The sequence below is a fragment of the Microtus ochrogaster genome, chromosome 24, assembly GCF_000317375.1.
Source record: "Microtus ochrogaster isolate Prairie Vole_2 chromosome 24, MicOch1.0, whole genome shotgun sequence".
In the NCBI taxonomy this organism is placed as follows: Eukaryota; Metazoa; Chordata; class Mammalia; order Rodentia; family Cricetidae; genus Microtus; species Microtus ochrogaster.
Window position 1 is genome coordinate 35,771,864 of NC_022024.1, and position 21,374 is coordinate 35,793,237.

Genomic DNA, 21,374 nt, shown 5'->3' on the forward strand with positions numbered 1-21,374 from the left:
CTCTCTCTCACACACACACATACACACACACGCTCTCTCTCACACACACACATACACACACACGCTCTCTCTCACACACACATACACACACATGCTCTCTTTCTCACACACATACACACACACACACGCTCACGCACATGCTCTCTCCCTCACACACACATGCACACACACACGCTCACGCACACGCTCTCTCTCTCCCTCAGACATACACATACACACACATGCTCACGCACACGCTCTCTCTCTCACACACATATACACACACACGCTCTCTCCCTCACACACACACACACGCTCACACACACGCTCTCTCCCTCACACACACACACATACACACACACACGCTCACACACACGCTCTCTCTCTCCCTCTCTCTCACACACACACACACACACACACGCTCACGCACACGCTCTCTCTCTCTCTCTCACACACGCACACACGCTCACGCACACAATCATCCGTGTTGCGGAGTGGCTACAGAGTGCATATAGAGGTCAGAGAACAACTTCCGGGAGCTTCTTCTCTGCCTCTGCCATGGAGTTCCACGGTAACTCAGGTCATCCCGACCTCACTGATCATGACCCATTCACTATCCCTCCTCACTGATCATGACCCGTTCACTATCCCTCCTCCCACAGCTCTCTGGGTTTGGATATTACAGGCATGTATGACACCCAGCCAACCAGTTTCTTAAAAGCCAATTTTTTAGCATGTACTAATTGTATGAAATAATGAATTTCATCATGTATTTCCATACATGTATATGATTTTCTTTTGAAATTATCTGAGGCTATGGCGGTTTTCTTGGGTTAAATTTGTGGATCTAGAGACTTTGTGTTGATCTTCCACTTAATAATCCTCACTGGGACTTGGACGAAAGACTCAGTAGCTCTCGGGTGGGCGGAGACTTATCCATTGCTCGAACTGTTGCATTGAAGGACTTAGCAATCAGGACCCTGTGGTCTGACCGGCCTGATGGCTCTTTTGCTAGATGGAATCTTTTACAGATAGGTGGCTTCTACAGATGAACTTTTTTGATATTGGGGAATTCTAACTGAATCCCAATGAAGAGAAATGTTAAGCGCCTGTCTGAGATAACTTTATTCTTCCCTTTAGTAGATATGCTATAGACATTCGTGGTTGTAATTACTGTACTTTGAATTTTTGAAAAAAATGTGGGGGAGCAAGGATTTGCTTTCTTTCTTGTACAAATTCTAAGTCACAGTGGCTTTAATCTGAGCACTCAAGAAGGCTAAGGCAGGATGATTGACATGAATTTGATCTTAGTATCCAAAAGAAAACGTTCTACAAAAATATTCTTGATTTTCCCCTTGGACTGAAAACCTTGCTTACTCTCCAGCCCTTTACAAAAGAGGCTGCATGGCTCCTAGACTCTGGCCTGCCATACTGCCTCTTCTGGCTCCCCTGAATTCCTACACAGCCTTCACGGTCCTAAAGTGCCCCATTGAGGTCACAAAGAGATAAGATGACGAACGTCTAAGTCTGTCCTCGTCACTCCGACAAAACACCTCAAGCTGTTTCTAAAGGCAGCAAGGCCACAGCATTCGTTGAAGGTTTCTTTCTGGTGGGAGCCATTTCCTGGCTCATTGGTGGAGCCTTCCTGGCATGCGCTTAGAACAGAAGGGACAAAGTGATGCTCTGGGTCTTTTCATAAAAACTTTGATCCGAGTCACTAGGGAGCTGAAGGAGTTGACTAATTTCCTAAAGACACCGAAGAGACACAAGCGATCAGTCTGGAGCAGTGAGAGAGGACACTATGTTTATTCTTAAGTCCTCAAACCATGGAGACAGATGTCCAAAATATTTAATTGACTGGAGCATTTTAGAAGTTCATGACGACAAAGGGTGGCTTGTCAGACTAACTACGGCTGTCACACGAAGAAAAGTGGACTGGAGCCTTCTGTAGGAGTCAGTTTTCTGTGTCAGGTGTCGTGGTGCACACCTTCAATTCTAGGGCTTGTCTTTGAGTTTGAGGGTAGCCTGGTCTACATAGTAAGCTCCAGGTTCCGTGTATAATGAGGGCTGCACAGTGAGATCTTGTCTGAAAAAGTCAGTTTTCCTTGTGTTTGGATTAGCATGTAACGAGGCTAGCATGTTGGAATGCCAAGATGTCAACATCTCAAGCATCAGCATCTGGGAAGACCCAGTCTTTGGAAACTTGGGGTCACCGAGCTGCCTTTGACTTTCTCCCGTTGCCAACAGAATCCAACTCCTTTTTTCTTTCATTTAACAGATGAGGAAAAAGAAAATAACAGAGCCTCCAAGCCCCACTCCACTCCTGCCACTCTGCAATGGTAAGTGTCCGCTGCCAGCCAATGTCAGCCGCACAGGCCTTTCTAGTAGGGCAGCCTATCACTCGGCTGTTTTGGTGTTGTCATGCTTACTTGACATTTGGTAAGTCATCTGAAATCTGTGTAGTTTGCAGGTAAATGCAAAGGGCTTGCCTTAGCTCTGGCCTGGTGATTTGAGTTTTCATATGTCTTTTCTTTGGGGGTAAATATTTTCCCATTATCGAAATACTGGTAAGGATGAGATTTCATGTGACTTTTTTAAGTGGGTTTTGTTTTGTTCTATTTTGGTCTGGTTTTTGGAGACAGGGTTTCTCTGTAGCTTTGGAGCCTGTCCTGGAACTAGCTCTGTAGACCAGACTGGCCTCGAACTTACAGAGATCCGCCTGCCTCTGCCTCCGAGTTTTAATAGAATCTGTTATTACAATGGATGAACTTTTAGTAAATGATAGAAATTCAAGTCTGTCCATCCTTAACCTAGGAGCCCCGAGTGAATTAACAGTTGCGGGAAATACAGTCAACACTATAGCGTTAACAAAAGTAATCCTCTAGAATGACTTCCCGTTAATGTTTGAAATTCCTGGACTTGATGAAATGTACAGCGAGCCCCTCTTCTCGAAGCTTTACTTCAACATTGTGTTGTGGCCTTGAACCCTTGAGCTCTCTGACCTGAGACCCTTGCTTCAGAGAACCTGGCAACTGAAGGCTATTTTTGTCTCACCAGTCCAGCTCAGGGAACCCAGGAGAGGGGAAGGTACTCACGTCTACTCCTTACCAGCCTATGTGCAGGGCTCACGTACGTGCCCTATGTCATTCTAAGTCAATGGCCTTTGTGTTGCTGCATCCGTTCTATAGAGGAGTTACAGCATTGGTGGTCTACTGCTTTTGAAGTGGGAGGAGTCAGGGATCTGGGGGGGACTCTTAAGTGCCAGCCTGGTGCTTGGAAGGACTGAGACGAGATCTCAGATAGGGGCTGTAAGGATTGTCATCTTTCCATCTCTGGGCTGGTGTATGCAGAGAGGAGGGGAAGGTAACAGAGGAGAGGGCATTGGGGTAGAACTCAGCTTGCCTTCCGGAATCTCCGCAGTCAGCCTGCTAGCAGAACTTCAGTGAGAAGGAACACATGGACAAATAAGGGGGACAGGAAAGCCACCATTGGTATTTGGTGACAGCAAGCTGATGGCTGTTATGGGGGGGGGGCGATATCCTTCAGAACGCTATCCCTCCCTCCCCGTCTGTCCTCCTCTTGTCTCTGCAAGCATTAGCCTAAAGACTGTGACCTGGGGATTTGGCTCAGTTCGTTGAGTGCTTGCCTAGCATACAGAAGGCCTGGCTTTGATCCTTTATACACGATGAATCACATGTGGTAGCTCATGCTGTCATCCCTAGGAGGGAGATGAAGGTAAAAGGTTTAGAAACTCTCGTCTCCCTGCGTGCAGTGAATTTGCGATCAGTCTGGCTGTATGGGATGCTATTCTCCCCAACCCCTGCCAAAAACCAAGGGGCAGGTGATCTCCATCTACTTCCCCTAGCAAAGCTGCGGCTGTAGTCCTCCCCAGATACCATGCCAGTTATGTGCCATGGTGCCACCACAGGAGTGACGCGTCCGTGCAGAGGATACTGGGTATGGGCAGTTCTAGAAACACAAGACAGCAACGCTTTCTTCTTAGCGACCTGAAACAGTTCATTTTGAAATATCAAAAAGATACCAGAAGAAACCCGCCTTGTAGCATCTGTTTGTCTGTGATGAGGCAAGTGGATCATTCTAGAACTGACTTCATCCACCAACTGGCAAAGCAAATTTGAAAATATGTTCTTTTAGGAATGGCAAATCAGTCTCCAATTTCCTTTGTATTGTATGTTAATAGAGCTTCAGTCATTAACTGAATTCAAGTAATTCTTAATCAATACCTTCTATGTGTCAGGCTGGTCCTGTTCTGGGATAAGATGTAGAAGAGACAAACAGAACTGTTTAATTTTTTTTTTTTTTTGAGGCAGGGTCTGTAGCCCAGGCTGCCCTTGAACTCTCTGGCCTCTACCTCCTGAGTGCTGGGTTTACAGTGTGGGCCAGGCACTAACACCTGGCTTATCCAGGGCCTTGGCCAAGCTAGGCAAGCACTTTACCAATTGAGCTGCGCCCACAGTGATAGTTTTTTTAAGGGACCAGAAAGGAAACCAGGAACATATTACCCCGAGGGGGGTGCTATGGAATGACTCAGTGGCACCAAAGGACGCTGGCAGCACTATTGTGATGAGCAGGAAGGGACAGCTTCTGGGAAGTGACACTCCCATGGACAGACACCGTGGCTTGCAGAAGCCAGGCCAGAGGAACATCCAGACAGGACTGCTCCAGTGGCCTGAGGCTGTAGCCTGGCTCTCCACTTTTCAGGATGAGAAAGCACACAGCGGACATTCCGCCTATGCCCAGGATCCATGTGGAGCTCTGGAGCAGGTGATGAGGACCTGGGCTGGGAGGAGAGTGACACCCTTGGGTGGTTCTGAGGCCCCCACAGCCTCTCAGAGATAAGCCCGTCAGTCAAGCAGAGAAGCCTTATCACCACCACCTGGGTCTGTCCTCAGAACTAAGCCAGTGGGCCAGCATGTTGCTCCAGGAAAGGCAGTGTTCTTCATATTCTGCCAAGGATAGCTTCCTCTAGGCTCAGGCCTCAGCCCCAGAAGCCCACTTCCCTGTGCCAGTCATAGTGTTAACCACGAGGAGCAGTCTGGTCACACACACCAGCATCCCACGAGGGGAGCAGACTGGGCTCCTTCAAAGCACCACAGCCGTGTAGCGTGCAAAGATGGCTGCGGTACAGAGGAGGGGCGTGTGCAGGGAACACTGTGGTACAGAGGAGGGGCGTGTGCAAGGAACACTGTGGTACAGAGGAGGGGCGTGTGCAAGGAACACTGCGGTACAGAGGAGGGGCGTGTCGTTTATCCCTGCATGTACTAGGTGAAGGCAGGAGGACCAGGTGCTTAAGGCGACCCTCTGACATACCAAGTTTGAGGGGCTACACCATACTGTCTCAAGACATACACACAAAAACCAAAATCCTGATGAGGGAGAATGGTGTGTCTGGCGGGAACGTGTAGGACATTCCTCTAAACGTGAGAACATCACACTTAACCCCACCCCCTCCATAAAGCTCCCTCGTGAATGGTTATTATTTTTTGTGATATGGTTCCAGTCTAAAGCTTTGTCTCTCAGAAGGAACTGGGTGCAGCCTTCATCCTACAGAAAACAGCAATGCGACTTACAGCACGTCTCCCTTTCTCTCTGGCTGCCCGGGAGCTCAGAGGTTAATCTGAGCTGGTTCATCAGTGCTCTGTCTGCAGATTCAGGGATGCTCGCATACTTCTCCTCTCCCCTTCATCTAGTGTTCAATGAAAGGCCAGGAATACATATAGTCACAGATGCCTCCTGTTTCTTCTGTTATTAACACAAGTAACACATTTTTTTTATTGTTGTTAGAAAATGAAACCGAAGATTAGACCAATGTCCATTTTCACTGTAGTTATTCTGCTTTCTCTCAGAAATAACTTTTCAGTAAGGCGTGCGGGGGTGTGTGTTTACATGCGCTCACCCAGGGAATTTTGCACTGTTTTTAATTTGTATTTTATTTTATTTCTGTCCTCCTTATAAGAGGCAAACAGATGTATTCCACCATTGCCCCAGACTCCGTAGATCCACGGCTGACTTTATTCCTTAACATCCTGATGTCACGCCGGATTAGTCAATAAAGAATTAACCTCAGGATGAGGAGGTAACTCAAGGGCCAAAAGCACCTGTCACTGAGCTAACAACCCAATGGAGCCCACACGGCAGGACAGAAATGACCCCGTACACCTGCCATGGCACGTGCGTGCGCCCCTCCCCCCACATTTGAAGACTAAGAGAATGAGCTTCCTTCTAAGAGGCACACGGCGCTGCCTGGAGAACAGCTGCAGAGCTGGCCCCTTTTCCTCGTGCTAGGTATTTAAGTCTGTCCAGATGTCACCTCTGAATTATAGAGAGGACCCCACAGAAGGTTCCACATGGGGCTTCTGCAGCCCTGGGGAGGGCTTCTCCGTGCACACATGAAGAACAACTGCTGGCAATGGAGTTGCAGTTCTGCCCCCAAACCGTTTCCAGTTTTGTCTTCCCCTGCACTACAAAGGATTTAGACACACAAGCCTAGGAATCTCTTTATAGGAATCTTATGTCTGAGTCATTCAGGTCCTTCACGCTGTCCTCTGTCTCCTGTGGCACTGTGCTCCCAAAGGGGTGTTGAGGAGAGCTGCGCCAGGCTGACAGCACCCAGCCTCCCTAGGATGATTTGGCTTGCCACTAGAACTGGGTTAGGAATGGTTTGCTTCTCCTCTGGCCCCTCCCCTCCCAAGCCCCCTCCCCACCACCCTGGAGACACCAGGCCTCCTCGGAGGAACAAATAACATAACTGCCAAGCAGCCAAAAAGAATCGGGGCCACATGATCTGGAGGCAGCTTCCAGCAGAAAACAGGCAAATGTTGTCCAAGGGCTCCTGCCAAACCCTTTCCAGCAACCTCGGTCATGGGGGTGAGTAAATCCCACCTCACTGGGGATGCTGGGCGCCGCTGGAATCCCAGCCACACAATCAGCCCTATTCACACTGGAGATTTTGAAATGGAAAGCGGCCCTGTTGGGCCATGCCGGCTGACCTGCTGCCAATGCATGGCTCCTCTGTGGCCTGCTCCCTCCCGCACCCACTACTGTGCCCTTTCTGAGCCCTGTGCATCGTCAGGGTGGGGGCAGTCTCCTCCTCAGCCACTAGCAAAAGACGGAAGGGTCCCCCAGTACCCAGCAGGCTGAAGATGAGGCAGTGAGGAGTCGCTTTCTTGGTGAGGGTAGCTGGGAGGTGTGAACGTTTTCCCTGTTTTCATGGGCTGTTGATATTTGATATTAGTGTGAAATCAAATAGATTCAGTGTTTCTCTTTAAAATGTTCTCACAAATCACCAGTGGCTTGCTAGACCTGGCACTGTTGTTAAGTCAGACTTGGATGTCTGTCCTCGTTTTGTTTCAGTTGCTATGACAAACGTCCTGGACAGTTTGGAGAGACAGCTCAGTGGTCAAGAGAGCACACTGCCTCTGCGGAGGACCTGTGTTCAGATCCCAGCGCCCCCTTCGAGTGGCTCACAACCACCTGGAACTCCAGGTCTAGAGGATCTAATTAGTGCCTCTTTGGGTCTCTGTGCTCTCTGTCTGTCTCTTCCTCCCTCTTCTTCTTTCTCCTCCTCCCTCTCCCTCTTTAAATTTAAGGAAATAACCTGTTCAAAAGCAAGATAGCAGGGAGTAAGGATTTTCTCTACTCAGAATCCTAGTCCATCCTTTTGAAGAAGTCCACCCAGGAACTCCAGCAGCCTGTCTCGCCACATCCACAGTCCAGAAGAGGGGGGATGAATAACATGAAGGTTTTCTACTCTCTCTTGCTTGGCTAGTTTTTTTTTTTTTAATGGTACAGTTCAGGGCCCAGCCTAGAGTGTGCTGCCACTCACAGTGGATTTAGCCAACAATAAAGACAACCACCTACAGACACACCCACGGGTCTGCTGGAGCTGGGCCATCCCTCACCCAGTTCTTGCCCCAGGTGAGTCTAGGCTGCAGCTAGTTGACCATTTAAACCTGAACATCACAGTATTTTAGACCAGGTCATGGTTCCTAGGTCTGCCTGGGGTTCTGCTCCATGTGGAGAACCCTCCCCAGAGGTGTAAGGAGACTCACAAAGATGATCTTTGGGGCCCCACCAGCCACAGTAAGGCGAGGAGAGGTAGAGATGGGCAATGGATAAAGAAGACGGAGGACACGGGACAGGAGCCTGTGTCAGAATCCCTTTAGTTTCAGGGCCTCCAGTCGCCAGCCTCCTCCTGGACAGAAGCGTTGATAGCTTGTGGGAAATATAAAACCCCAAGTAATAGACCTGGATACCCAACAGCTGGGCAGACCCCTGCACCTACATTTCTGAACCCAGGCCTCTGGGAAGTTATAAGCAAACCCAGGGACGGATCAGACGGTTCTGTGCTCCAGGCCAGGTAGTCATTGCAATGGCAGAGAGAACTCCTGTTCCGTTCTCCGCTCTGGACTGGCCAGATCTGCAGATTCAGGACACACTGGGGCAGTGCTTCCTCCACCCCCATCAGATGATGTCTCTCAAAGTCACTCAAGTTCCATAAAATTGCAGGATGGGCAGATCTGCCATAGTCACGCACTAGCCGCAGACACACGTCCTGGGAGACACAGGTCTTAGGTCATGGCGTTGTTGAGTGAGCATCGTAGAAGTGTGTGTGGTATATGTGCTACAGCTGCTCGCCTCTCCAGCCATGAGGAAATGGGGAAATTAAACCTGACACAGGAGAGAATGACACAGTCCAGTGACGAGGTTGCTGCGGGTGTGGACGCGTGAGCTCAAGGAGCGTGCTCACTCTGAAGCCATCGTTTAGAATGGCATATGATAAACACACCCGTAGCAGTCATTTGCCACCAAAACGTTTGTATGTCGGTTGGAGAGATGGCTCAGTGGGTAAATGTACCTGCCACCTAGTCTAGGACCTGAGTTCAACCTCTAGACCCACATGGTGGAAGGTGAGAAATGATCTCCATGAGTCATCCTCTGACTTACACATGCACACACACACGCATGCACACACACACACACACGCACCATGCATACACACGCACGCACGCACACACACGCACATGCACCATGCACTTGATAGCACAGTTGGTATGTCACCCCTGCATCAGCACATACACGGGAGGAAGGACCTCCACTCTGCTCTCAGGATGACTGTGATGCCACAGACAACAACCTTTGGTTGCTGTTCTGTTCTTAGGACATTGCTGCTGTGTACGTGGTTCACTGCCACCAGGCACTATGGGTGCATTATGACACGTATGGGTGCACATGACACGTATGGGTGCATATGACACGTATGGGTGCGTATGACACTATGGGTGCATTATGACACATATGGGTGCACATGACACGTATGGGTGCAATATGACACTTGGGTGCATTATGACATGTATGGGTGCATTATGACACGTATGGGTGCATATGACACTATGGGTGCATATGACACGTGTGGGTGCATTATGACATGTATGGGTGCATATGACACTATGGGTGCATTATGACACGTATGGGTGCATATGACACATATGGGTGCATTATGGTAAATGTATATAAAGTACAGGGCACAGCCCAATAGCTGAAGAGAGGGTATCTGTGGAGGATGGGGCAAGTGAAGGCTGGAGAATCAGTCAGGGGTCAGACAGTGGAGGCCTTGGGAAGAAACCTGGACTTCTGTGAGGAGGCAGTGTGGAGCCATTGAAGGTGTAGAACACTGTCCGGCTCTCATTGCCCAGCAAATTCCTACTGTTGCAGTCTCAGATCCCAAAGCAAACAAACAAAAACCAAGCCAGGCACAGTGACACACAGCTTTAATCCCAGCATGCGGGAGGCAGAGGCAGGTGGATCTCTCTGAGTTCGAGGCCAGCCTGGTTTACGTAGTGATTTCCAGGACAGTCAGAGACACATAGTAAGACACTATCTCTAAATACAAGTAGAACAAAACAATATAGTGTCTAGTCTCTGTGGCCATCTCTGCTTTTCTACTTTGGGAATTTATTTTTTAGATCCTGCTTTGGTAAAGTAGACCTGTTGTAGCATTTCCAGATAAGTGAGCAGTAACTGAAGAGGTAGACACTTTGCCTGACAGCATGTGTATACATAAAAAGCTGTAGGTAAAACGTGGCTCAGAAGAGACGTGGTTCCAGGCGTCACAACATTCTCTGTTGCTTGAGAGCATCGATACAAAGCTGCTCCCCTGTGTCCCAGGAGGCCACGGGCTGAAGCCTTCCAAGGAGATCTCCTTAAGAAATGTGTGTCTCAGATAATGGCTCACGCTAGCTGGTGACCGAGTTCATTATCTGCCCATAATAGCACAGGCTCAATTCAAATGCAATGAAGTTGTTAAATAGAAGGTAAGAAAATAGAGCAAGTCCAGGATTGTGTGTGTGTGCATGTGTGCGCGTTCCAGGTGAAATGCAGCGTTGCTCACCCGCCATGCCAGGCTAATGATGTCCTCTAAAGGAGGGAGGGAAGGGGGAATTCATCATCAGATATGAAGAGAAGTAATTAACTGCGTTCTCTCTTTCCCGCCTCTGTCAGCAGAGCGGATGCTCCAATTAGTAACTTCAGTGCACACGCCGAGCCGCTAGGTTTTGCCAGGGGGTCTGAGGGACGGCGTCACAATGCTATTCCTGGAGCATCCTTCTAGCATCAAAGGTGCCCTTGCGTGCCAATTACGCCCATCACTCACAGAGCTTATTAAAATGCTTCATAGTCATAAGCCACCTGGATACTTGGAGGTTCAGCCGCTCCAGTCACAGGGACAAAACCCGACAGAAACGTAGTAGGTTAGCAGGCGCTTGCCTTTCACAGGTAGTGGCTTAATTAGCTCAGCCTGTGTGAACCATGATTTTGATTGAGCAGAACCAAATAGTTTGTTGTTGCTAGGGGTTCATCTCACTTGCTGTGTATCACCGTGGGGGCCGTATTTCAGTCCTGATCTCTTGGTCAGAGTTAGCAGCAAACAGACCACAGAACAGTAAACAGAAGTGCAGGCATCGTGACTTTAGTGACACGTAATGATTTGAGAAACCAGGAGTACACCTGGGAGCCAGTGCCTTTTGTTATTGGTGGCAGGGCTGGGGGCACAGGGTTTTACTCTATAGTCCACACTGGTTTCAGACTCGTGGTGATCCTCCTGCCTCGGCCTTTTGAGCACTGGGTTTACTCTCAGCTTGGGAATCCATGTTTTTAACACCACATTGAGAACATTATGTCCCCCAAGCTTTACCCATCTTGGGGCATTTCTGACAATGGGATGGACCCCTTTTCAGGTTAGGAACCTGAGACCCACCTGAGTAACTGCCTACTTCTCCAGTCTGACAAAAGGAGACCTATATCCCACATGCTGTCTTGACTCAGTACAGGCCCAGTGCTTCTTTTTAATTACTATCATTTCTTCATTTATTTTACATACCGACCAGTTTCCCCTCCCTCCTCTCCTCCATTCCCTCCCCCACCTCCTTTTTACCCTCCCCCATCCCCTCCTCTCCCATCTCCATTCAGAAAGGGCCAGGCCTCCCATGGGAGTCAACAAAGCATAGACCTAGTACTTCTTGCCTGAACTAGTACAATGCGTTCAGACTAGTCTCATATGTTTGCTGATCCTTGTGAAAAATACCAGTTAACCCAACTTTGCTAGTTATCCTTGGTCATCCACCTCAGAGGTACTGCCACCTTTATCTGTGCCGCTCTGGTTCCTTAGCAGGGGGAGGGGTGCTCTCTCATTTAAAAGTGTCCCACAAAGAGATTCCAAGTGGCTTGAAAAGCTTGCTTTACCACTGAATCCTTGGATTGTTTGGGCTAAAGTAAACTTAGGACAACGTTAACACAGCACAAAGGGACACTCTCCTTTCTCCAAGTCCCGGCTACCCTCATGTTGGTGTATTAGAATAGAAAATGTCCCTCATGCAATGGCCTGAAGACCTGAAGTCAAACCTCTGTTAATTTAGGGAAATAGTTTAACGGAACACTCGCAAGTCTAAGATGGAACTTGTGGGGGTTACTTTCTTGCCTTTTTGTGTTCTTTATACTTGGCTATCAGTTAACAGAACCTATTAGCTTTACATTCATGTTCTTAACCTTTGTCAACAGTATTATTGTGGTTAATAGAGCATTCTAGAAGTAATCAGGCAAGAAGGTTTTCTTGCCTCTGAGAGTTGTGTGTGTGTGTCTGTGTGTGCGTGCGTGTGTGTCTGTGTGCATGTGTATCTGTGTGTGTATGTGTGTGTGTCTGTGTGTGCGTGCGTGTGTCTGTGTGAGTGTGTGTGTCTGTGTGTGCGTGCGTGTACAGTGAGTGCACGTGTGAGTGAGAGGTTGACATCGAGTATCCTGTCCCATTTTCTCAGTCACTCTCCACATCATGTTTTTGAGGCACAGTTCCTCACTGGCCCTGTAACTTACTGGCTTGGTCTGCTGGCTGGCCAACCCCAAAGCTCTCCGTCTTTGCATATTCAGCTCTGGGGTTACATGCACACACCTCCATGCTCACTTTTAAAACATGGGCTTTGGAGATCCGAGGTCATGCTTCACAGTGAAGGTTCTCAGGCTTTACAACAAGCACTGCACAAACCGAGTCGTGTGTGTGTGTGTGTGTGTGTGTGTGTGTGTGTGTGTGTGTGTGTGTTATGCATAGACCTGCCTGTAGAGGTCAGTAGATAGTGTTGGATCCCTGGAGCTGGAGTTACAAGAAGTTGTGATCTGGCCGCCATGGTTGCTGAGAAAAAGAGCAGTAAATGATCTTAACCGATGAGCCATCCCTAGCCCCATGAGCCATCCCTAGCCCCTGATGAGCCATCCCTAGCCCCTGATGAGCCATCCCTAGCCCCTCCCCCATGAGCCATCCCTAGCCCCTGAGCCATCCCTAGCCCCTACGTCATCTGGATGCTAAGGTAGCCCCTTGTCAAGGACGTCGTGTCAAGCCACATTTAAAGATTCTCCACAGTCCCCACCCTCCTTTCCTTTCAGGTCTCCCTTTGCAAGCCCCTCCTCCCACTCAGGCAGATGTCCCCATCATTCAGAGCACACGGCACATCTATTGCTCTCTTTGGTTCCCCTGTCTGGAGCCTCCGCCATCTGCAGCAGTAGAAAAGGCTTCTGGGAGAAAAGTTCTCTTAATCACTGGTCACATTAGCAAATGAATTCTACTTTCTGAGCCTTAGTCTCTCGGTGTGAAAGGTCGGTATACTGCCTACTTCATATGGCTTTTCTGTTCTGTTTTTGCTTCACTTGGGTTTTCTTGTTAACTCAGGTTGTCACTGTGTAGCTCAGGCCATGCCTGGATACACTATGTTAGTCTAAATGATCCTCAAACCTCATACCCTCCCACGCCATCCTTCTGAGTGCTAAGGTTACAGGCATGTGTCTACATGCCTGACTTTTATGTGATTACCATGAGAATTGAAAGAAAATAACCCTGGCGACCCAGTGCCTGGCACCTAGAACAAACTCCATGAATTTGAGCTGTTACAAAATTTCAACCCGAAGTCCTCTGTGGAGCCATAATTATCCACTCCATCTACACACTAACCAGGGTTTCCCTTTCCAAAGGCGTCTCTGGTCGGGAGGTGATAGCATTTCCAGATTCTCATTTCCTGTGTCATTCTCCCCAGTGGACTCCAGAGTGAACTAGGACTTAGGTCATGTCTTATGCCAACACAAGTGCCCGCAGGAGCCAGGAAAGGGACAGAAAACAGACTTGGTGTAAGAACGACGGGGAGGAGTAAGGACTCTGGCCAACCCCAGGGCACATGTCACCCTGGCCCATTGTTGTCATGAGGGAATATTGGTCCCGGTTGCCAGATCTCAGCTTTTTCATAAGAAGCCAGGAATCCAGATTCTTCTGTGCAAAGTCCTGGGGTTTAAAAGCTGAGCCATTGGTGCTTAGACAAATCAAAGCAGGCATGTAAGACTCCCCTTCCCCAGTGGTGACAGTGCTTCATTTACGGGGTCCCTATAAAGTCTGAGCCTCAGCTGGGCCTCTGAAGTTACAGAGAAGCAGTGCTCTGAGCGGCAGTTAGGGAGCGTGGCTAAACTTGTAGGCTGATCTTCATTTATCCCAGATCCAAAGCTCAGGACAGCCTCAAGAGGCCTCCTGTGTACCTGGAGCCAGTTTCCCCAGGTGAAACCCAGGTAGAGTTCCATTGCTAGCACGGAGGACACTTGCACTGGTGTAGAACGGCTTCATTTTGTTCACCATTGTTTCCTTAATTTGTCTATGTTTTAATGTGGGACATTTCGTGAATATGCATACCATCCCAACTCAGGGGCCATACTAACCTGCTTCCTTATGTTGAGGTCACTGCTTAGCCCTCAGGAAGTGTGTGTGGAATTACAGACCCCATTTCCATCCCTCTGTTTACTGTGAATCTGCTCACTGTATGCCATCCAGGACCATTTTGCTCACCATGATGTGGCCCCAGTGCCTGGAGGGTGATAAGGTCAATACACATTTGTTGAATGAGTTAAGTCATTGAAATGATCCATCCATCAACACCAGACACCGATGTGTGCCGAGTGATATGGGGGACTTCATGGATTCTGAGGTGACTGGATACTCCCCCAGACTCAGGGTATTTGGTCCTCTAGAAAGAATTGCTTGAGGTATTTACTGGAACCTGAGAACCAGGAACTACTCCTTAGGCCCATTCCGAAGAGAGGGCCGTGGACTGAACGGCCGGGACCCCTCAGCACTCGGCCCTGCCTTTGCCTGCGTCCCTGGGGTCAGATTCATGCATGAGATTTGAAATGCTTGAGCTGACTTTTGTCAGTCTTGTGCTGGAATGAGCTCAGGGAGTGCCACCCCTTCACGGGGGCCCCTTGGGAGGCCGTGTCCTCATTCTCTTTGAGTTACGACACTGCTGGGCCACTTCTCTGGCAAGTGCCCTCAGAGTGAGGCTAAGCTACTTGAGGACAGTTGTTCCATTGCTTAAGAATCATGCCTTATTTTAACAACAAGAGCAAGGAAAAAATCCCAGAAAACAGGTACCCATCATACTATCCCCTAAACTTGATTCCGGGTTTGTTTGTTTGTTTTTGAATGGTTTCCCTAAAAGTCCAGTGACCGTAGGAGAACTGTCTTCTGTTGGAGTGTTTAATGAGCTGTGTGTACCCCAGGCTCCTCTGGGGTGTCATGTTCCACAGCAGGGGTGTGGGAAGAGGTCTCTGACAGATCGATGTCATTGAAGGCAGAATTCATTTGGATTCCTAAATTCTGTTTACTTTTTAAAAAAAAACTTCAAAACTTATTTAATTTATTCTGTGCCCTCAATGTCTATCACAGAGTTGGGATACGTAGGTGTGGCAAAGTGTCTTATGGAAAAGAAGATTGAGGACTCCTAATGCCATTCACAGGACATCTGGGCCCAGTACTTATAATACACATACCACTTTGTTTGATATCAATAGCCACCCTAAAACGTAGTCATCAGTCATCACTTCTGAAGGGAAACTGAGGCCTGAGGTTAGGTAACCTGCTCACGGTCACCAAACCCAGTTGGAGAGTGGACATTTCCTTCCACAGAACCCCTAACCTGCACGCGGGAATGTACGGGATATAGCACTACCAGCCTGAATACCGCCCAGAGGAAGAAGACCCTAGCATAACCAGAGGTCAACGCTACTAGGATCATGAAGTCTCCCTTTGGCAGTGACCAGTGACTGTCCAGCTGTGCCACCTCTGCCTGCCCATGAGTCTGCTCAGATAATTCCTCTCTACTACTCTGGTCACATAGCCTCTGACATCTTCCTGTTAGAAATGGCTTCAAAGTGAACGCGTGGTTTGAAGCCTGGCTGAGCGGTGCTCCTGCAAGCTCTTACATAGCTTTAAAGGTCTGAAGGGACCTTTCTCGCCAGTGTGTCCAGGCCAGGGTCAGATCATAGTAGAGAGACTGGAATTTGGGCTGGAAAAGTAACCAGGACCAAAGGCAAAGGAACCTGCTGACCCTATAGGTGACCCCGGCTTCTCATCGTGGAGGAAGAGCCCTGTTTCTGGGGCCTTGCCAGGCTGGAAGGAAGGGGAGCTGAGACTCGGTTGCTGTTGCTCTTCTCACTGAGTGTCTGTTTCTCTAGGCTGGAGGAGAACTATGAGATCGCCGAGGGCGTCTGCATCCCTCGCAGTGCCCTGTACATGCACTACCTGGATTTCTGTGAGAAGAATGACACCCAGCCCGTCAACGCGGCCAGCTTTGGGAAGGTCAGTCTAAGCTCCCCAACTTTAGATAATCCGCATACTTTAAATTTTTTAAAATTTACATTTTACTTAGTGTGTTAGTGTATGTGTGAGAGAGAGACAGAGACAGAGACGAGAGGCAAAAGTCCAATTCTCTCCTTCCACTATGAGTCTTGGGATTCAAACTCAGACCCTTAGGCTTGGCGGCAGGTGCCGTTAACTCATTTTGCTGGCCCATAACACACAGATTTAAAACATCCCAATTCTTGTTTTATGAAGTTACTAAAATAAACACTTGGGTGACTTCGATGTGATCTTTTGTTGCAAAGTCCTCACACAGTTATACCAAAACAATACCAAATCAAACCCCAGAAGAAAGCAATCTACAGGGTTTGGCAATACCTGACTGTAACAATGCTAGTCAATTCAGGAGCATTATGAAGCAAGAAGCTGAAGGCCTCTGCTGTCTTTCCTTTGTATTTCACGTGCACAAAGTAATGTTTCTTCTGCAAGATGCCGATATGAGTGTACCAGTGCATCTACGTCGGATGGTGAACCTGGGACCAGAGAGGCACTTGGCTTGGGAATGCGTGCCTTGGAGAGACTGGGAAACCATCTTGGATTATGACGTTGGTGGTCCTGGGGTCCCCAGCCCGTGTTAGGTAGTCATAGGAGGACCTAGGGAGGGGGTCCAATGTGCTGCTCGGAGAGGCTCAGACCAGCAGTGAGGGAAGGGAGAGTGTTCTATGACTCCCGTGACACCAGCCTGTGTTGGCATCCTCACGAAGTGACCGCAGTGGAAAGGCTAGGTAGGTACGGATAGAGGGGCAGCTTGGGCAGCTTCTAAGAATTTAACATGCAACCTCTCTGAGCCTCAGCTGCCTTGTGGGAAGCAACAAGGTTCAGGTGAGATATCAGTGGGGCCTGGAAAATGACTTAGTCACCCAGCAACTCAGATATATATTAACCACCCTCTTGCTTGTGACCACAACTGTTAGTGTTATGAATTCATCTTTGAAGTTTCTGTGTACAGATGCAAGCAGTCATCCTTTAGCTCAAATTATGATGTAAAGGAAACCAACACCGTTGATTGGTTTGCTCGCGTGGAGGGTTTATTTTAAAACAACAAACAAAACAAAAACTTCCACAGCTCTGTGGTCATTTTGGCATGTCCTTGAACTCTTCCTCAAGAGGACTTTGACTAAAGTCTGTCCTTCCCTGTTAGCTCTTCACTTCCATTCCCTTTAAGATGTGGTCAAATTCCCAGAGGTTTGTGGTCTAGAAGCCCCCTGACCTGGACTCCTCTTCTGCCTATGCCATCTCTCCTTACCCCTGTGCTTTTTAGTCACACACAGCATCTAACTTATTGAAACTTCCACAAAAGCAAGAGCTTGGCCCTCCAGCAGTTGTGTTGGCTGCACTGCAAATAGCAACACCTGGCCAGAGACCGCAATATTGGATGGCCCCTTCGTCACGGAAGGGTCTATGGAGCAGCTCTTGTTCCAGACACCAATGGACCATGGATGAAGCATGGTGTCCTATTGTTTCTCATGTGACAGCCCACAGAAAACCCCTGTGAAGTTCTTGGGCATCTTTACTTCTCAACAAGGCTGGGATCAAGTCTTCTTCATCAGTAGGTTTATTGGTCCTCAGCTCCTTCCCACTAATCCCAGCCCCTCTCTGCCCTGTGTCTCTTAGCTTTTCCTTCTGGACTGCCTCCCAGGCCCATTTTCCTCTCCCTTTCCTTGTTGAGACACCTCCTGCCAAATTTCTTCTCTTCTTGGGTTCTTGGTCTCCGCTGACACATTTGACCACACAGATGTCTTCAAATGGTTTTCTGAATGAGGAGCTTCCTCCCCATGAATTTTGGTGCCAAAGCTTCCAACACAGACACTAAGAGACATCTATGTTCAGTCATCAGACTGAATGCAAGCAATTGTCCTTATTATTAAGACCATAAGTAAATAGGATATCCTCCTTGCCAATAGTCCAAACACACTCAAGTTGGGACTGTCCTTCCAGCTGCCAGGGGCAGAGGGTGCCTGCTGAGGGTCCATGATGAGTTTGTTGCATTGAAATCTCAAGCACACAGTTGCCCATCCTGATACTCCTGTACTTTACAGCTGCTGTTTCCTCTGGAGAAGGGAACCAGATTCTGCAAACCTTGGGGTACAGCCTGCCCTTGAGCAGGGGCATCCAAACTTACGATTAATCTGTGAACTTTTAACTTAGAACGGTATTTCTTCATTTTTAAGGGAGACTCTATTGGTAGCGCCCTCTCCCCACCCTCCTCCCCCCTCCCTTGGCAAGCAATGAGTCAGATGTCCGCTCTGAAGCTGTCCCTGGGGCAGCCTGCCTGGAAACCGCTGTTGGTAAAGATGAAGGCAGCAGTTTCGTTGCCACAAGCGAGGCCTGAGATGTCTCACCGTTGGCCAAACTCCGCAAGCACTGGCTTCTGGGAAAGCGGCAGTGACCTTGGGTCCTGGAGTTATTCAGGAAGTGGAGAGGTTGCGGAAGATTTAACTGGACTGCTCTTGGGTTGGCTTTTGCTAGTGGCTTAGGTCGTTTTCTGTGATCTCACATCCTTAACCTCTTTTTCCTTTTGTACATACATGCTCATGTGTGCTTTGTGTGTGAAGCTGTGTGTGTGCACCCTCGTGCATGGGCATGTAACAACATACTTGGACAGTGACTAGATTTTGGCTCTAGGCTTTAGGGTAGCATCCGTCACGGCAGGGAATTCATGGCGACAGGAAAGTGATGCAGCTGGTTTGTGGTCAGGACGTGGGGAGACATGAACACTGGCTTTCCATTTGCTAGGCCCTTTCTATTCTGTCCAAGAACCCGCCCGCCCCCAGCCATATCATGGTGCCAGCCATATTCAGGGTGGGCCCTTCCACCTCAGTTAAACCTTCCTAAAATGTCCTCACAGACACCCTCAGGTGGTTCTAATCCTGTCAGGGTGACAATGAAGGGTAACCCTCCCAGAAGGTCTACCTCTGTGCTGTGTGTTCTTTTTATTAATCTATTTTGTCTATTCTTTTGACAATACTAGAATGTCATGATTACTGTACCTTCATAGTAAGCATTGAGGTCAGGTATTGCCAGTCCTTTCTCTTTGTTCTTTAATAATATACTGCTTATTCTGGGTCTCTGACTTCTCCGTGTAAACTTCAGAAGTAGTTGGATAATAACTACAAAATACCTGCTGGGATTTGGAGTTGGGTTATAATTAATCTATACATCGTGTTGGGAAGAACTCAAGTCTTAACCAGGTTGTGTGTTCTTCTCATCCATGCGTGTGGAATACCGGTCCAGTTATGTAGCTTTCCTTGACTCTCTTTCCACTGAGTTTTCTTCATATAGATCTTATACACATCTAACTGCACTTATACGACTTCTCATTTTTGAGAGTGCCAATGTAAGCAGTGTTGTGTTCATTGCTGGTGGTAGAAAAAGCTTTTTTGTATTAACCTCATATCCTGCAACACTTCTATAATTTCTTTTTAATTTAAAAAATTGTTTTTGTTTGTTTCTCAATATATCTTGATTTTCTTCATAGACAATCACGTTATCTGTGGATGAAGACCATTCTGTTCATTCTTCCTGATCTCTCTTTTATTTCCTTTTCCTGCTTATTACAATAGGTAGCTAGGCCTTCTATACCATGTTGAAACTAAGTCTGCTATTCTGTTGTTCTGAGCAGCATTATGAACTGCTACCCCTTCTTGGGGAATTGGCCCCTTGGTCAGTGTGCCATCCACCCTTGTATGCTAGACAGTGCTCCTTGGCTTAAGTCGGTTTATCTGAAGTCAGAGCAACTCCTTGCCCTTTTGATGACTGTTATCTTGGCATTCCTTCTCCATCCAGTTTTCATATCTAAGCATCTTTATATTTAAAGGGTTTTTTTGTAAGCAACATATAGTTGGATCTTGTTTCTTTATTTACTTCAACAAGCCAACAGTCTCTCCCCGACATCTTGTCTCTTTCTCAAGGTCTAGCTAGGATCTTTCTGCACAGCCCAGGCTCTCTGTGCAGCTCACATTGGCCTCAAATCCTGATCTGCTTGCCTTGGCTTCCCGGGCTTAACCTACAGTGCCTGCCCAGCACCTGCAGCTTCTCTCTGATTGGTGCAGTTGCAGAGTGATGCTCACCTGCAGTGATTGTTGACACAGTGGGAGCAATGTTACCGCAGCTGTTAGTTTCCTATTCGTTGTCCTCATTCCTTAATCTGTGTTTATGTTTTGCTATTTCCCACTGTTTACAGTTTGGTCTATGTATTTATTTATCTATGTGTATTTACTTATTTAGAGAGAAAGTCTTGCTTTGTATACTAGATCAGCCTCAAACTTGCAGCTGACCTTCTGAATGCTAGGGTTATGGGTATATGCCATTATGTCTGGTTATTTCATGTCTTATTTTATTGTACTCTATTTTCATTTTTATTTATTTAACGTGTGTGTGTGTGTGTGTGTGTGTGTGTGTGTGCGTGTGCACATGCATGCATGTGGTTACCTGTAGAGGCGTCAGAATCCCATCAATCTGTAGTTAGAGGTGGTTGCAAGCTAGGAAACGACACTCTCAGCTGCCAAGGTGTTGCTCCAGCCTCCCACACCCAGCTTTTCTGTGGATGCTGAGGATCTGAACTCTGGTCTTTGTTCTTTTGAGTATTTTAACCACCAAGACAGTTTCCCCTCCCTGCCCTAATTATTTTAATTAACCATTTTAATTAAACTCTTACTATTTAGCCCCATTTGGTCTCAGATTTACTGTGTAAGCCAGGCTGGCCTTGAACTTACAGTGATCCTACCACCTCAGCTTCTGGAGCAGTACTCTGTAGGTGTGTGTATTTCACGGTCATGTTCGGGTGTGTACATACGTGCATGTAATGTGTGTGGAGACCGTGTCTTTCTCTGCTCTCTCTACTTTATCCTGTGAGGCAGGCTGACTGTCTAGACTGGCTGCCCAGTGGGCTTCAGGGACCTTGCACTGGGGCTACAGCTGTACTTAGCCAAACTGGGGATTTGAACTCAGTCTCCCATGCTTGGGCCACGGACAGTTCCCCCTGTTTATATGGACATCTTATACGGCCCTGCTTTCATGTGTCTATCTGGCTTTGTATCAGTTGTGCTTTTTTAAAAAACTGAATTTTAGTGCTCGCCCGCAATTTCCAGTGTGCGTTTACAGCTAATCAAGCCACCTTCATGACACCTCACAGGCGAGCACCCTGCACCCACCCCCCTCC

The 21,374-nt window shown here is 48.0% G+C and overlaps 1 protein-coding gene across 1 annotated transcript in view; it reads left to right on the top strand.

Moving 5' to 3' along the window:
• Rfx4 (regulatory factor X4) overlaps window positions 1-21,374 on the top strand; it is a 151,209-nt gene that overhangs the window by 43,116 nt on the left and 86,719 nt on the right. Inside the window, exons 3-4 of the mRNA XM_005358245.2 lie at window positions 2,258-2,318; window positions 16,030-16,153. Coding sequence (XP_005358302.1) covers window positions 2,258-2,318; window positions 16,030-16,153 — 185 coding nt within the window. The remainder of the gene's footprint in view (window positions 1-2,257; window positions 2,319-16,029; window positions 16,154-21,374) is intronic.